Source organism: Acomys russatus, chromosome 6 (assembly GCF_903995435.1).
Source record: "Acomys russatus chromosome 6, mAcoRus1.1, whole genome shotgun sequence".
NCBI classification, from domain to species: domain Eukaryota; kingdom Metazoa; phylum Chordata; class Mammalia; order Rodentia; family Muridae; genus Acomys; species Acomys russatus.
Genome location: NC_067142.1, coordinates 75,415,896 through 75,432,290, shown reverse-complemented (window position 1 = coordinate 75,432,290; position 16,395 = coordinate 75,415,896). Strand labels below are relative to the sequence as shown.

Genomic DNA, 16,395 nt, shown 5'->3' with positions numbered 1-16,395 from the left:
CGCCTTTAATCCAGCACACAGGAGGCAGAGGCAGGTGGATTGCTGTGAGTTCAAGGCCAGCCAGGTCTTCAAAGCAAGCCTAGGACAGCCAAGGTTGCACAGAGAAACCCTGTCTCGAAAAACTACAAAAATAAATAAATAAATAAACAAACAAAAAGACACAGGTGCATGCCTGCACAGTGTGTTTTTATCTAATTTAAGATACCAGTGGTAATCAGATGCATAATTTTCCTAATGAATCATTAAGAAAGAAACAATGGTGCCAATTAAGCTATAATTGATAATAATCAAATACTGGTCATGCTGGTACACATCTGTAATCATCCCAGTATTCACCTGAAGGCTGAGGCAGGGGGATCCCAAGTTCAAAGAAGGCCAGCCCTGGAGGCCAGAGCACAGGAGACAGTGTCCCAAAAATAAATAAATAAATAAGTTCCAACAGTGACAAAATGCTAATGTGTGCAGTGTACGTCTCAGAGTGAATGAACTGACATGTTAGATATGGTGTGTATGTGTGTGTGTGTGTGTGTGTGTCTTTATGTGCATGCATTCAGGTGTAGACATACGTGTCCACACACATGTGGCAACACTTGGCACCTTCCTCAGTCTCTCTTCATGCTATATTTTGAGAGTCTCTCACTGAACCTGGAGCTGTGGCCACGGTGTGTAAGATAGGGCGTGAGTAAACTGTCAGGTGCTGTTTGATCTCCTGAAAAGCTGCCTCTGCAGTTGTTCATCCCACCCCCCACCCCCCACCCCCGTCTCAGGCCCCTCCCCAGTTCTGTGACACGGAGGAAAGAGAATAGCAAAATAGCCCAAGTGTGAAAGGACCTAGCCTTAACAGTTAGAAAGTAAGCCATTCCCACCACCTCTCCTGCGTTCAGAGGGAGCAGGAACTGCTGAGAGGATCTTCTGGGCGGGGAAGCATCTCTCTAAATGTGCCTTCCTTCCCCACCCATCCCACTATGGCACATTTCAGAAGCTGAGGCAATGACCCTGAGCCCCAGGGACAGACCTGGGAGTGGGGCACCCGACGTGTCCCGTTCACTTCATGCTGCCCCATCTGACACAAGGTCCAGAGGTTCACATCAACCAGCCTGAACAGGAAAGTCTGGTTCTGGGACTCAGCATTAGTAACATACACAGAACTGTCCCCACCCGGTGCAGAACCGGAAGGGCCTGAGGTCTGGCCCGAGAGCTTGTGTTTTGTTAACAGGCTTGTCCAACTTGAGCCCTGACCAGTAAGGAAGGAGGGAAGTTTCCCCACACCTGCCTTCCTTCTTAATCACTAAGCCAGTCCCAAGTTAACTAACTTCAGACATGTTGTTCTCAGAGAGACATATCCAAGGTGAACAAGAAAATGTCACCTCCTCCCCTGGTGACCAAAAAAAACCCTAAAAGCAATGAGAATCCCCACAGTCTAAAACCGGAGCCGAGGGAGAGAGCGGATCTCCAGGCCTTGGTTTCCAGGGAGCACAGTTCTAAGCAGCAAGGCCTCACAGGGGTCTTCAGTGACCAACAGAAAGGAAGCTACAGCCGGGCAGTGGTGACACACTCCTTTAATCATAGCACTCTGGAGGCAGAGGCAAGCAGATCTCTGAGTTCGAGGCCAGCCTGGTCTACAAAATGAGTCCAGGACAGCCAAGGCTACACAGAGAAACCCTGTCTCGCAAAAACAAAACAAAACAAAACAAAACAACAACAACAAAAACAGAAAGGAAGATACAGCTCCTGGCACAGGCCTGGCTCCAGCCCATCCCAGAAACACACATCCATAAACATACAATACATACATACACACATACATACATACATGCACACACATGTAAGCATACATGTACCTCCATAAACACATATGTGCACAATGCACACATAGCCATACATAACACTCACACTAAGAGGAATGCACAGATGTGCTCGCATTCTAGATAAAGAGTTTTGTCCTGTTCTATTTACCTGCCTGCTTCTGATACCAGGGCTATGCGGCCATAATCCCAGAATCTTCTCCTTATGATGGAAAACACCAGGATTAAAACCTGAAAGCAGAAGAGAAACCAAGTCATGTACACTGGCTGGGCTCTGGGGCAGCCAGACTCAGGAGGTTAGAGAACACCATCCGGCCCAGAAAGAACACACAGCTCAATGGCCTCCACTCCTCCATCACCTGTGCCCATGTCACCGAGGCTGTCATGCTGCTGCAGGCTTGGGTGGAGTCTTCCAGTCAAGCCCACCAGCCACAGCAGACCCCAAGGCAGAAGGTGAGGTCTGGCCTCACAAGAGTGGAAAAGCTGCTCCCCTCTTTACTTGACCCCCAAACCCCATTCTTAGAGACAAACTCTCCGTAGATTGCCCAGGCTGGCCTCTAACTCCTGAGCTCAGTTGATCCTCCAGCCTCAGCCTATGGTAGCTGGGACTACAGATGTGCATCCAGCTTTTTTTTTTTTGTTTGTTTGTTTGTTTTGTTTTGTTTTTTGAGACAGGGTTTCTCTGTGTCTTTGCCTGTCCTGGGTTTGCTTTGTAGACCAGGCTGGCCTCAAACTCACAGAGACCCTGCCTCTGCCTCCCGAGTGCTGGGATTAAAGGAGTGCGCCACCACGGCCAGCCTGGTACTTTGCATTTGTTTCTCCTCAAAGCAAGCTTGCAGACCCCACACAGCAAGTGTATCCAGTGAACCCTGTCATGTCCTGGCACTCTAGGCTGCCCAACCCCAGAGATCTGGGACAGATGAACAGGCCTGTGTGACACCAACAACCCCAGGTCTGCCTGTTAGCTCCAGATGTCTGAGATGCCCACCTGCCCCCTCAGGCTCTTTCCCTCCAGTGCAACCTACACAGGCTTGTTTGAGATTCAGAGAGAGAGAGAAAGAAGCATCTCAGATAGCACAGGCTTGCGTGGTCTGGTCAGAAACTGGATTTATTTGTGTATGTGTTTATCCAGTGCTGTGGAGGGAACCTGGCACCTTAGATGCACTAGGTAAGGATCTACCATTCAGCAGAGTCCCAGCCTAGGAACTGAGCTTTAAGGGTAAGCGTTCTTTCCTTAAGGGAAATCCATAAGCCCTGAGTTTCTGTAGGATTTTCTTTCTGACTCACCTTGTTTTCAGAGTCAGACGAGTCACACTGTAGGGCAAACACAAACCCCTCAGCATTCCGTTACCTTCTGTCTGCCGTTGCTGCCTCGCCTGTGTGCACACAGTGTGCACATCTCCCCATCACCTAGGTCTTCTAAGACCCTCTGGCTCACACATGGCCCCCCACTTTACCCTCTAAATTCCTGCAGTAAAAATCTATTTAGAAGCCAGGCATGGTGGCGCACACCTTTAATCCCAGCACTTGGGAGGCAGAGGCAGGTGGATCGATGTGAGTTCGAGGCCAGGCTGGTCTACAAAGTTAGTCCAAGATAGCCAGGGATACACAGAGAAACCCTGTCTCGGGAAAAAAACAAAAAGAAAAAAAAACTACAGTCAGGTCGCTCAGGGTAGAGGGGAATGGCACAGTATACTAAACACATGTGAAGTCCTGGATTCAATCTCCAATGTAAATAAAAATCTTTTAGCTGGGCGTGGTGGCGCACAGCTTTAATCCCAGCACTCGGGAGGCAGAGGCAGGCGGAGCTCTGTGAGTTCAAGGCCAGCCAGGTCCACAAAGGGACTCTGTCTCAAAAAGAACAAAACACACACACACGTGTGCACACACACATGCCTTTTAAAATCTGTGGTTGTGTAAGCTTGTCATGCCAGCTATTTGAGGAGCTGAGGCAGCACTGCCCGAGGCCAAGAGCTCAGAGATCAGCTTCAGCAACATACTCAGAACCTGTCTCTCAAGGGGAGAAAAAAAAATCACTTCTACCAGCGGAATCTAGAAGAAAGGAAGGACCTTCTTCCTAAACAGCTTTCCAACACAGCCGGGCCCAATTAGTCCTTCCCAGACCCCTCACCTTAGCCTAGCTCTCCCCGTCCTGAAGACATAGTAACCCTACCCCCTTTCAGTATGCTGCCACACCCCTCTTGCTCCTCCCTCTTGGCCAAGGCCCACAAGCATGGATGACTTTTTCTTCCTGTCAGTAGGATGGCGCTGGGAATAGAAGTAGGGACCCCTAGTTCCTGAAAGCCAAAGTGGTAATATGCAGTCTCCTCTATCAACCCTGATAAGCAGCAGTGTAGCAAATCTCAGGAGCAACAATGTTGATCTTGCTCCTAGGAAACAAATTTAGGTCATGTTTAGAGTCAGCAGGCATGGGCGTGGGAGTGGGCGTGGGCTCCCTCTGCTCCTGCCTGGCAGGGACTGAGGTCCTCTGACTACCGCCTGCCTTGTCCTAGCTTCCCCACTCACCTAGCTATCTGCCTCAGGCAGACCTAGGCTGTGAAATCCCCTTCCAACCAACCTAGCGTCTCTGCTCTTAGAAGCTGGGGTCAAGGGAGCCACTGCTGGGGGGGGGGGGGTTGTGAAAAGGCAGTGCATGTGAACCTCAAGAAATCTAAACTAGTCAGGCTGCGATGTGGGTCAATAGGAGAGTCCGTGAGGAGTGCACAAGGCCTGGGTTCCATCCCTAAAGCAAAACAAAACACTCTCTCTCTCTCTCTCTCTCTCTCTCTCTCTCTCTCTCAACATTGCTGAGTCACTGCAAAAATAATGACACCTGTTTCAAATGAGAAGAATCTTTGTGAACAGAAGGTTGACATTAAAGAAAGGGACACGTGTCCCAAAGGTCAGCTCTAAGAATCTATTTCTGAACCTGGCGCTGTGGCGCATGCCTTTAATCCCAGCACTCTGTGAGCCAGAGGCAGTCAGATCTCTGTGAGTTCGAGGCCAGCCTCGTCTACAATGTGAGTCCAGGATAGTCAAGGCTACACAGAGAAACAGTCTTTTGGTTTTGTTTTTTTTTTTGTTGTTGTTGTTGTTTTGTTGTTTGTTTTTAATTTATTCTGTATACAGTGTTGTATTTGCATGTACACCTGCAGGCCAGAAGAAGGTGTCAGATCACATTATAGATGATTGTGATCCAACATGTGGGTGCTGGGAATTGAACTCAGGACCTCTGGAAAACAAGTCAATGCTCTTAACCTCTGAGCCATCTCTCCGATCCTCGAGAAACTGTTTTTTGTTTGTTTGTTTGTTTGTTTGTTTTGTTTCGTTCTGGTTCTTGAAAGCCCCAGCATCCCAGGGCAACCAGAGGTGCCACTCATACACTAGAAGCTGAGTTGCTCTAGCATTCATATCTCTCAAGCCACCTACCCTGAGGGCCAGTTACAAGACAGGCCTGGCTAGTGGCTGTGCAATCTGGATTGCAATCACACCAGCACACAAGGCCTTACTCAATCCCCAGATCCTCTGAGGAAGGGGCCATTACAATGGTTCCGGAACTCACAATCTATCTACCACATGCGCAGGGTCACAGAGGACACACAGGTGTGGGTGCCTACGTCATGAGAGTTTCCTAGAAGGCCCTAGAGAATAAAGGGTTAAACACATAACCAAGAGGGGGTGCTTACCAGGAAGCAGCTGACATCTATGAGCAGGACAGTGGGGATGCCTCCGAAGGTGACCCCCTGGAGCACTGTGCTGTTTTTTGCTGAGTTGTAACAGTAGGAGTCATTGGGATGGTCCCCAAGGCCCAGGCGCTCACGGATGGACACAGCCTTGGATGGCCAGGGATCCAGGAGGGGAGAGCTGGTCATTATGCTTGACCCCCTAGGGAGCAGGAAGTGTAAGATGAGGTGTGAACTTGCAGTTTCCCCAGCCAGTGCTGCCATAGGCAAAGGTAAGTGTCCCTCTCACCCCCAGGCAGGTGGAGCACCTGAAACTTCCAGCATAGAATCCGGAGAGCTGGACATCACACCACCGTGCCTGGGAGAGTCCACGGAGACTAGCTCCATGTACGGGAACAGCCCAGATGGTCAGACTAGATGACCCGCCCAGGGACACTATGAGCAGATGCCCCAAAAAGGGGTAAATGAGGTGAAGGGGTGGGAGTGGTCAGAGGTAGCCACAAGGCGCTGAAATGCCCCTGGCTTCAAGTACTGCCCGGAAAATAACTTCTGCCAGGGGCCTCAGGCATCCAGAAACAGGTAGACAAAGGCTGGGAAGGAGAAACCTCCAAAGCCGGCAAATCCGGCAGGGAACAGCCAGGAATATACTGTTGACCCATCAGAGCCAAGGGCAAGAGCCCACTGCAACCGTGCTCAGAATGTCAAAGCCAGGACCTTCAAGACAGTCGACTTGATGCTCTTGGAATCCAAGTTCCAGAAATTCAATAGCCACCCATCTCCCCAACCAAGAAACTGGGTGCATCAGGATCAAACCAGAAACCCTGACTCCTAGAGCCTGGCTCTCCCCGCAGAGAGGCAAAAGTGGGAGGGGCAGCCAGAGAGGAGAGGCCCAGGCCCTGTCCTGGGCGAGGCTCAGGGCAAAGCAGGCCCCAGCTCCACCCTCTTCTGTTTGCACCTCCCCTCTAACAGAAGGCTCGGTGTTTCAAACAGGCACAGCTGCATGCTGGGTGCTGAGTCCTCCCCCGGGGCTCCCAGAACCCCTGGCAAATCTAATGGAAATCTCTTGAGTGTGTACCCTGGCACGGAAGCCTGAGGCCTTTGGTGTCTGGGTTCTGGCCTGATTTTTCACATCATTTATGAGTGGAGAGTCACTAAGAAAGCACCCTCAAAAAAAAAAAAAAAAAAAAAAAGAAAGAAAGAAAGAAAGCACCCTCCTTCACAGGCTCCCCTCCTCCCCAAACTGCTTAAATTGTAATTCTCAGAGGACTTTCTCAAAGTCTGTTTCTTCCAGCTGCTAGAGAGGCAGAAGTATTGAGAAAGGAAAAGGAGACATAGAGAGCCAAAGCAGGTATCTGAACTACCTAATGTGCTAGTGGGGTGCTCTGGGTCAGGTGGAGGTAGGGTCACAATTCTGACTCCTGACACTGTTGTGTAGAAACACACAGACACACAAACACGCACACAGGTGCACACGCACACACGCCAGAGTAGACTCACACATGAACTATGCCTGCACAGAGTCACACATGCAACACTCACTCTTGCCTGTACAGACTCACAGATGCAATGCACGAATGCACACGCGAGTGAGGGAGCGCACGCATGCGCGCACACATACACACGCGCGCGTGCACACCTGATAGGAATCAAGGGAAGGATGGGGCAGGCAGGCCTAAGAGGAACGGATCACTCTCTCCTCCTATAAGGAACTTGCAGGGGCTGGAGGAAGTAGTGTGTTGCGCATATGGTGCCATTGCCACGGGTTAGTGGCTGTGAACAGCAATGACTATCACCTCCACCTTGGAGCTGAAGTTCCTGCTTTCTGTCCTTTAAACCTCACCCAGAAGAGCAAGGAAGGGTCTCAGGAGACCGGCAATCCCAGCAGGAGGAGACAGGAGAATCAGGATCACAAGGCTACATAGAAAGCTTGAGACTGCCAGGCGTGGTGGCACATGCCTTTAATCCCAGCACTCGGGAGGCAGAGGCAGGCGGATGGCTGTGAGTTCAAGGTCAGCCTGCTCTACAAAGCGAATCCAGGACAGCCAAGGCTACAAGGAGAGACCCTGTCTTGAAAAACAAAAAAAAATTAAAAAAGAAAGAAAAAAGAAAGCTTGAGACCAACAGACATGGCTCCAGGCTCAGTGCTGACACTCCTGGCACTTGTGGAAATCTCCACATACAGCTGTTTCAAAGGCGGAAAAAAAATCCCCAGGATGCCAGCACTTCGAAACATCCCAGCCTGATAATGCAAGGTCTTTCTGTCACCACACTTAGCACACACACGGTAAGGAGGAAGGACCGTGGATGTCTGCTGGAGGAGTCCTCAGCTGGATCAGGCCCCAGCAGCTCCCCAGTGTCCCTGAGTCAGGCCTCAGGACTGTTTCTCATCTCCTGCTAGGCCGTCCACTCTGACCTGGCCCTGAAGCACCAACCTTCACAAACTGACCTACAGCAACACAGATGCCCCCAGTGTCACAGAAGTGACAAGGGAGCCACCCCCTTTCCAGTTCAGGAATTGAGAACAGAGACCCTTCCACGCTGTTCCTACCCTCAGACCTGTCCAACTGTCTCTTGTCCACATGCCCATTTTCTGGTCTTGCCCAGTGAGTTTCTTCCTACCTGGCTCTTCCCCTAAACTCCTAGCCTGAGACCTCCACATCTCCCAGTGCACACTGGTACTGCCCTGTTCCTCTTTCTTTACCCAGCGGCACCTGCAGCTCCAGCCTCTTAGCCAGTGGTTTGAGGCCTTGCTAAAGTCAGGAGGGCCCCTCTCCCACAGAAGCCCAGTGGCTATGGCCTAGAAATGGCATCCCAAGCCATGTTTTCAGACAGTCTCGGAGGGAGGGCCCTTTGCAGCTCCCCAGGGCCCCCTAAAGCTAGGATTAGGCAAAGGGGACCGCCCCCAGAACAAACAAGGAAGGCTTGGAATGGAAAAAGGAAAAACATCCTCATAAATGTGCACAGAAGGAGCATTGTCCCAGGGAAGGGAGGTGCGTGATGGTACTAGCAGCGGTGGGAAGGGCGACTCCCCAAAGTCACTGATCCAGAGGCCTGGAGAAAGAGAGAAGCCTTGGCCCTCAGGAGGGGCCCTGTGGCTCCCCATCCCTAATGGCATCCCAGGAGAATTTACAAAGTTTGGTAAGAACTAAGGGAGAGTGGGTGTGGCAGTGCAGCTTATTTAACTCCAACATTCAGCAGGAGCAGGCAGGTGACTCTCTGTGTAATAAGACCCTGACTTAAGAGGATCTGACACCCTCACACAGACATACATGCAGGAAAAATATAAATTCACATAAAATGAAAATAAATGCTGGGTGTGGTGGTGCACGCCTTTAATCCCAGCACTTGGAAGGCAGAGGCAGGTGGATCTCTGTGAGTTCGAGGCCAGCCTGGTCTACAAAGAGAGTCCAGGACAGCCAAGGCTACACAGAGAAACCCTGTCTCAAAAAAAAAAAAAAAAAAAAAAAAAGAAAGAAAGAAAAGAAAGAAAAAGAAAATAAATGAATCACAAAAGGAAGGAACTAAGAGAGATCAGCCAACCAGAAAGGGCAAGAGGTCAAGTCCAGTCACTGGCCTCCTCAGCCAGGTGGCCTGTTCTGCCTCATGCAGACACCAAGGGCAGCTGCTATGTCTCAATGCCCCCCCCCCCCAAGGGCTAGAATCAGGGAAATCAAATACAGCAGAGTAAACAAAGAAGGCTTAAAACATGAAAAGATGAAGAGCCAAGTGAAGGCAACCTTTGAGGCCCACAGTCTCAGACCTCAGCTCCTGCTTCCAGGGCAACCTGTGCCCACTCACCAACTGCACGGAAAGTCAGCGGCTGCTACTGGAAGGAACACTACCTAGGCTCTCCATGAGCCAGCCCTTTCTTGCTCTGAGAGGGCAGGTGGGAGCACACCCACCAAGGAGCAGCCAGGCCAGGCTGAGAAGGCTCTGGTGGATGAGGAAAGAAGTCAAAGTAGCCCACTAAAGGCTGGGAATGTGCCTCCGAGGGAAGTGCATGCCAAGGATGTGCAAAGCTATGTTCCAACCCCATCACAACGGTGAGTTAAGAGAGGGTGGTCTCAGCCAAGGAGAATATAGGCAGTAAGCTTCGAACCCCTACCAAGACCTAGTCTGACTCTCACATGAACTCTGGTGCCCCTTTTCTGACCATGTCGCCTGGATGGAGAGACCTGGTGGCACTCAGAGGAAGGATAGCAAGTTACCAAGAAGAGACTTGATATTCTAAAAGCATATATAGGGGGAGGAGGTCTCCCTCAATAACAGACATAGGGGAGGGGAGAAGGAGAGAAATGGGAGGGAGGGAAGAATGGGAGGAAACAGGGGAAGGGCTAACAATCTAGATGTAATATGAATAAATTAATAAAATTATAATAAATAAATAAATAAATAAATAAATAAATAAAAGAGAGGGTGGTCCTTTAAAAAAAAAAGTGGGGCTGGGGGCTGGAGAGGTGGCTTAGCGGTTAAGCACTGGCTTTTCTTCCAGAGGACCCAGGTTCAATTCCCAGTACCCACATGGCAGCTCACAACTGTCTGGAACACCAGCTCCGGGGATCTGACACCTTCACACAGAAATACATATTCAAATATCGAAAAATACAAATTCACGTATAAATAAATCTTTCTTTTAAAAGCGGTTAGTCACTATAGCCTCAGGAGCCTTGCCTGGGTGCACACTCCTTGAAGAAGTCATTGTGCCACAGCTAACGAAACCAATGCTCAGCACTCCATCGTCTCATTCCCATCCCAAACCCTCAACAGGGCAGGCCCTGGAACCCAGCCAGAGCTTCCGGACAGAAAATATGTTCCCAGGCCTTTTGCAAAAGTCCCCACAGCTGTTGATCCCCTGTTTGGGGCTGAAAGACAGCAACTCCACCCCCACACGAGGTCTCAGGTAGCCAGGCTTATCAGGTCTGGCTAAGTTGCCAGATGTGGTTTCTTTACTGTCGCAGCTCTCAGCCCTCCCCAACACCCAGCCCCAGCTCGGCCCTCCTCCGAACCCCAAGGCTTCCTCCACCAGATGATACCAAGGAAAGAGGGAGTGGTTAACTAGACAGTACGAAGCCCGCGCTAGCCGGCTTCGTACAGAATTAAAGAAAAAAAGGGCTCTGAGGCTGCCCTTAGGGTTAGGCGGGGAGATCGAACCAGGCAGACTAACTCCAAAGCTCGCAGAGGAGAAGGGAGGGATAGGTCCCCCACGCAGCCAAGGGCTGTCAGGAAGTCCCAGCGGCGCGGGGTTTGATTGGCATTCTCTAGACACCCACTCCACTACTGTCTCCCGACAGCCGCCGGGGAAGGCGACCCGAGGCGCATCGCCCCGCCTGGACCCCGGCCAGCGCGTCCTGGGAGCGGCCGACAGCGACCTCGGCACCAACCACCCACCCACCCCCGCCCCCCGCCGCTCGGCTCCCCTTCCCACTTTACCTGCGGCGGCGGCGCGCGCCCCGGGGAGTGGTCTGTCCGCACCTGGCGGGGCGGGGCTGCGTCCCCGCCACTTAAAAGTTACAAAGTGAAACTCCGGCTCCTCTTGCACATGCGCAGAGCGTGTCCACGCGTTACCTAATTTGGACTCTTCGCCCGCGCCGGCGCCAGCTGGACCGGGAGGACTGTGCGCGGGCCAGTGGGCCCCTCTGTTGTTTTCTAAAGTCGGTCCACGCGTGGCCGTCCTCGCCGAGGTCTGTGGGCGGGACCGGACCAGCTAACGCCCACAAAGCCTGGAGAGGAAGTCTCCGGACTGTCGTTCCTTTGTGCCCCAGCACACTGGGCCGAGCCTAGGATGGCCGCTGGAGAGCATCTGCAAAGTTCGTGATCAGCTCTGTGTGGGGTTGAATGTCCCCAGAAACTAATAAGCTGACCCCGTTGGGGCACAGGGCAGGGGAGTACCGGGGCACAGTGGACCTACCCTGCTCCCAACTATCTGTAGCCACAGAGAACCTTTTGTGGTAAGGAGCTGGTACCTTGAAAGTTCCAAAGCTCTATCCTGTCCTAAATAAAGTATGGCATTTCCAGCGTTTCCCAGAACCACATGTTACTGCTCCACCCCAGGCCGCTAGTGTCGCCAACTGGGGCCAAACACGCTGAGCGTCAGGTGTGTTCTGGCTGGGGCTTGGATGTTTCCAACAGACCAGTGGCCTCTGTACATGCTCTGCGCCCTCACCCAGGACAAGACCGGCGCTGGACGTGCTGGAGGTGGGGGGGTGGAGTGAAGACCATGGAGGGGGCCGCTGCTGCAGACTACCCACTTGCAAGCCTGTTTCCACAAGGAAAAGAGTGGAAGCAAAGCTTGCTGTGGAGACCTTCAGCACTAACCACCTCCACCCCTCAGTGACCTCACTTGTGTGTCTGAGCTTTCATCTTCTTCTGTAATGATAAAAATATCCTTGCAGCCTCCCTGTCCCTGATTCTAGCCAGCCTGTGGCTATCTGAAACAGGATGTCTCTTTCCTCTCTCTGTCTCTTCTGGCTTCCGGCATCTCTCTCTTAAGCACCTAGCTAACAGTCATTTCCCAGAACTTTCCTCTGTCCTTGTCATCCCTTAGCTCTGCCTGACCATGTCCCTGTTCTGCTACTGCCATCGTTAAGGACCCCACAGCTGGCTTCTCTGGGTCCCTGGTTGTAGTCCTCTGGTCATTCCCCTGGCTCCTCAGATGGGCGCTGCCTGATCTTCTCCCTGCTCCCACTCGTCCTCACTCTTGCCTTTGCTGATGATGCTGACGCCTGCCTAGCCTGTGCCTTGGGGGTCTAGCCCCAGGCATATTAGGGTTGGTGGCACTACTACCAAAGAAAAGAAAAGGTTAGGGCCCCTGATAATGGACAGAAAGGCTTTCTATGTCCGCTCCTCGGTAGGATACAGTTGTCTCAAGGTCCGGAGAAGGCTGTGATGGATCAGGGTGCGTGAGGTGGCTATAAACACAGCAAAGTGATAAACTAGGGCCTAGAGATGCAGCTCACGTCGGCCGAGCGCTTGGGTAGCATGCCTGAAGGCATTCATTTGGTCCCCAGTGACACAAAGCCAGTCACGGTGGTACCCGCCTGTGATCACAACACTCAGGATGTGGAAGCTGGAGGATGAGAAGTTCAAGGTCTAAGGCAACAGGACGGCTCTGTGGGTAAAGGCGCTGGCCATGAAAGCCTGACTAGCTGAGTCTGCCCCCAGAGCCCACTGTCGAAGGAGAGAGCCAGTTCCCAAAAGTTTCCATCTGACTTCCATAGCACATGCTAGTGCGCGCGCGCGCACACACACACACACACACACACTTGGGAGGCAAAGACGGGCCAATACAGACTAGACTAGAGATTATGGAATTTGCAGCCAACGGCTATAAAGACTGGCAGGGAAACTAAGAAGTCCATTCCCTGGCCTGAGACTCTGTACACTTGGCATCCTACCATGTTAGAGATGATGCTGTGAATAACGTCCCCCTGTATCAGTCTAAGGGAAGTGAGCCCTTTGATTTTTTTCTTTTCTTTTTCCTTTCCTTTCCTTTCCTTTTATTTTATTTTATTTTTGTTTTTGTTTTGTTTTTCGAGACAAGGTTTCTTTCTATGTGTAGCCTTGGCTGTCCTAGACTTGCTTTGTAGACCAGGCTGTCCTCCAACTCACAGTGATCTGCCTGCCTCTGCCTCCCGAGTGCTGAGATTAAAAGCATGCGCCACCACGCCCGGCTTTTTTTTTTTTTTAAACAAAAGTTTGACATTGTAGTGATGACTGGCTTGTAACTCACTATGCTGACTAGGATAGCCTCAGATCCAGAGACCTGGCTGCCTCTGCTAGGATTAAAGGTGCATACCACCACTCCTGGCTTGATAAATTTCTTTCTTATTTTTTTTTTGTTTTGTTTTTGTTTTTTGTTTTTTGAGACAGGGTTTCTCTGTGTAGCCTTGGCTGTCCTGAACTCTCTTTGTAGACCAGGCTGACCTAGAACTCACAGCGTTCCACCTGCCTCTGCTTCTGGAGTATAGTGCTCAGATTAAAGCCATGAGCCACAACTGCCTGGCAAGTTTCTTTTTTCAAATATAACTAGAATTGAAATAAAATCCCAATCGCTGGGCCCAGAAAAGCCAATACATCAACAGCAAAAACACTTTTTATTTCAGTTCTGAAAAACAAACACCACAGACTGCGGTCCGAGTGAATATCAGTATTCAGTCTTGGCTTCCTTTATTATTGAGACTTCGATCAAGTCTTAGCTAAATCAAGCTCTTTAGTTCTCAGTCCCTGAACTTTCTTTTTCTGCCTCAATTTGCACAACTGTGGTTAAAAATAGGAAAACAGGCCCAGTGGTGGTGGCACATGCCTCTAATCCCAGCACTTGGGAGGCAGAGGCAGGAGAATTGTTGTGAGTTCAAAGCCAGCCTGGTCTACGGAGCGAGTTCAAGGACAGCCAGGGCTACATAAAGAAAGCTTGTCTCAAGGAAAAAAAAAAAAACAAAACAAAACAAAGGAGGGAGGGGAAGAAATAAAAAGTTACAAAACATATTTTATTCACACCTAGCAAGGTCCACATTACCTAGGTTGGGGATGTTGGGTACACTTGGGTCTTAGGTCCAGAGTCAAGACTGGGGCTCAGTCTAGATCCAGTGACAGGTTAAGAGAACAATGACAATTAGGAATTCTGTCCTTAGCTTACAGTAACTATACATGTAAGTGCTTAGCGTATAGTGCAGTGGACAGTATGAAGGACAGAAGTGACTAAGCAAGGCCCCCTAGTGTCCAGAGAGTCGTGTTCCTTGAAGGCTGGTTTCCGAGGAAGCAAATGCAGAGCACACAAGGAGCATTTGCCTAGCAGGGATTCAGAATCCCCCCCACCTCGTGGTATAATGAGCACTTCAGATACACATGAAAGTCACATCCTTGGGGAGGCCACACCCTGTGCCTATGGCTCCAGCTTTCTGGGAATAAGCGCCCCATCCGAGGCACAGCTACATGTCTGCACCCTCATGTTGGGCAGGCTGACTACCTGAGGCCTGGTCCTGCCTCCCTCCTTCACGCTGACAATCAAGGGCAGGGAGGTCATCTCTGAAGCAATGCACTGCCGTGGGCCCAGAAACGGCCACATGACGGTCAGGGCCTCCGGTGGCTGCAGGCAGCTGCCCACACACTCGTAGGTCAGGAAGCCTGGGGGCTCCAGGATCCAGTTCTCAGCCCACTTCAACCCCTGCAGGTCCAGGTACATCTCCTGGCGACAGCATCTCGTGCCTTCTGTCACCACCTGGGCCTCAGAGTCACAGTTGCCTTGAGCTCTGTGGGGGTGAGAAGTCAGCAGTCAGCTGAGAAGGCTGAGATGGGCCAGGTGGGAGGGAGACTTAAGATCTAGCTCCGAGGGTATTCAAGAATTGGGCTGCTCGGGAGGTAGAGGCAGGTGGATCGCTGTGAGTTTGAAGCTGGCCTGGTCTACAACGCGAGTCCAGGACAGCCAAGGCTAACACAGAGAGATCCTGCCTCAAAAAAGCAAACAAAAAGAAAACATAATACTAATAATATTAATAATAATATTATTATTAATAATAATAATAATAATAGTAATTGGGCTGAGTGTATAGCTCATTGGGAGCAATTTTCTGGCCTAGATTCCAACCCTAGTGCCAGCAAAGGAAACAAGTGAATATTGGTTACTTATGTGGGGATGGACAGCTAAGAATTGAAAAATAAATAATATTTACTAGGGGCTTTCTAGCAGTCAGAGGAAGACTTTTCTAAGTATTCTCACACTCTGAAAATTTGTCATTTTAGAGTTAAGTCAAATTCCCCATTTGTCTCTCGATTTCGCTTATCAATTTAACCCACAGCACCTACCCATAGTCCTTGAGGTCCAGCGTGTGCAGCTCCAGCTGTGGCTCGCCCCGCCCCTCCTCGCCCGGCGGCCCCTGCTCTGCAAAGCGGACCAACTTGTGGGCGCTCCAGGTCCCCGGACCCAGATGCTCCCTCTGCACCGACACCTGGAGCAGCAGCGGCTGCCTCGGCCGGCTCAGCTGCTGCCAGAAGTTCACGGCCTCGGTCACGTCGAAGGCCTTCCAGCCGCTCTCGTGGATGGACACAAGCCTGAGACACAACCGCGAGCATGTCAGGCGAGGAGACCCTGGAGGTGTCTGTCCAGTACTCACCCCTATCCGCTGGAGCTCCCCTCCCCCAGCAAAGCCGAGCGGAGCTTCCCAACTTAAACACACACACACTTTACAGCCTATACCTGGAGTCGATGAGGGCGGTGCGGTTGGAGCCGTCGTCGCGGAAGCGCAGCCATTCAATGGTGACCCGAGCCCGGGCACCGTATGGGGACAGCCTCTTCTGCCTCCGGAGAGCGGTTCTGGGGACCGGCTCCTGGAACAGCCGCAGCACCGCCTGCACCAGCTCGCTGTTGGGCGGCAGCCGCTGCTCCATGCCAAACACTAGCAGGTGTGTGGAGGTCTCTGACACCAGGAACCTGCCTGCCACCTCTGTGGACATGGACAGAGTTAGCCGAGCTTCTACAGGCGCCAGATAACCTCCCCGGCCCCAAGACCCAAAGCCAATGGCTAAGATTCTTTGGTAATCCCTCGGGGGAAATTGAGAGCAGTTCCTTATCCAGGAACTGTAAATTTTGCAATGAGGCCCTGAATGCTAAAAATAATCGGCGGGGTTGTGTCTTTTTTATTAGCACTTCCACCTTTGGTGGTGGCGTTGAAACCCTGTGCAAGGAAGGAGCTGGCAGGGTTCAGGAACGCAGCAATGCTTGGTTCTTCCGGGAAGGTTTCCAGAGAAGATGGGTGGGGGAATACAGAGTCAAGCTACAGAGACTAGAGGTTCCAAGGCTGCCTTTCTGAAGGGGCAGACCCTCTTGTGAGGGGTTCTGCTCAGTGACAGGTCCATAAAAGAGGAACCGACATCTGTGAACATCTTTGTCAGCACTGCTGAACCCTGGGGCA

The 16,395-nt window shown here is 51.3% G+C and overlaps 2 protein-coding genes across 2 annotated transcripts in view; both read right to left on the bottom strand.

Annotated features, from left to right (window-relative positions):
- Positions 1–5,741, bottom strand: part of Tmem63a (transmembrane protein 63A) — a 31,115-nt gene extending 25,374 nt beyond the window's left edge. The window contains exons 1-2 of the mRNA XM_051148027.1: positions 5,492–5,741; positions 1,957–2,036 (exon numbers count right to left, since the gene is read on the bottom strand). Coding sequence (XP_051003984.1) covers positions 1,957–2,036; positions 5,492–5,677 — 266 coding nt within the window. The 5' untranslated portion in view covers positions 5,678–5,741. The remainder of the gene's footprint in view (positions 1–1,956; positions 2,037–5,491) is intronic.
- An 8,466-nt stretch (positions 5,742–14,207) lies between these two features.
- Positions 14,208–15,980, bottom strand: LOC127190795 (left-right determination factor 1). The gene is made up of 3 exons (XM_051148026.1): positions 15,681–15,980; positions 15,290–15,535; positions 14,208–14,736 (listed from the first exon to the last, which is right to left on the bottom strand). Exons 1-3 carry the CDS (start codon positions 15,935–15,937, stop codon positions 14,370–14,372), a joined length of 870 nt encoding a protein of 289 aa, XP_051003983.1. The 5' UTR covers positions 15,938–15,980; the 3' UTR covers positions 14,208–14,369.
- Positions 15,981–16,395: the final 415 nt, after the last annotated feature.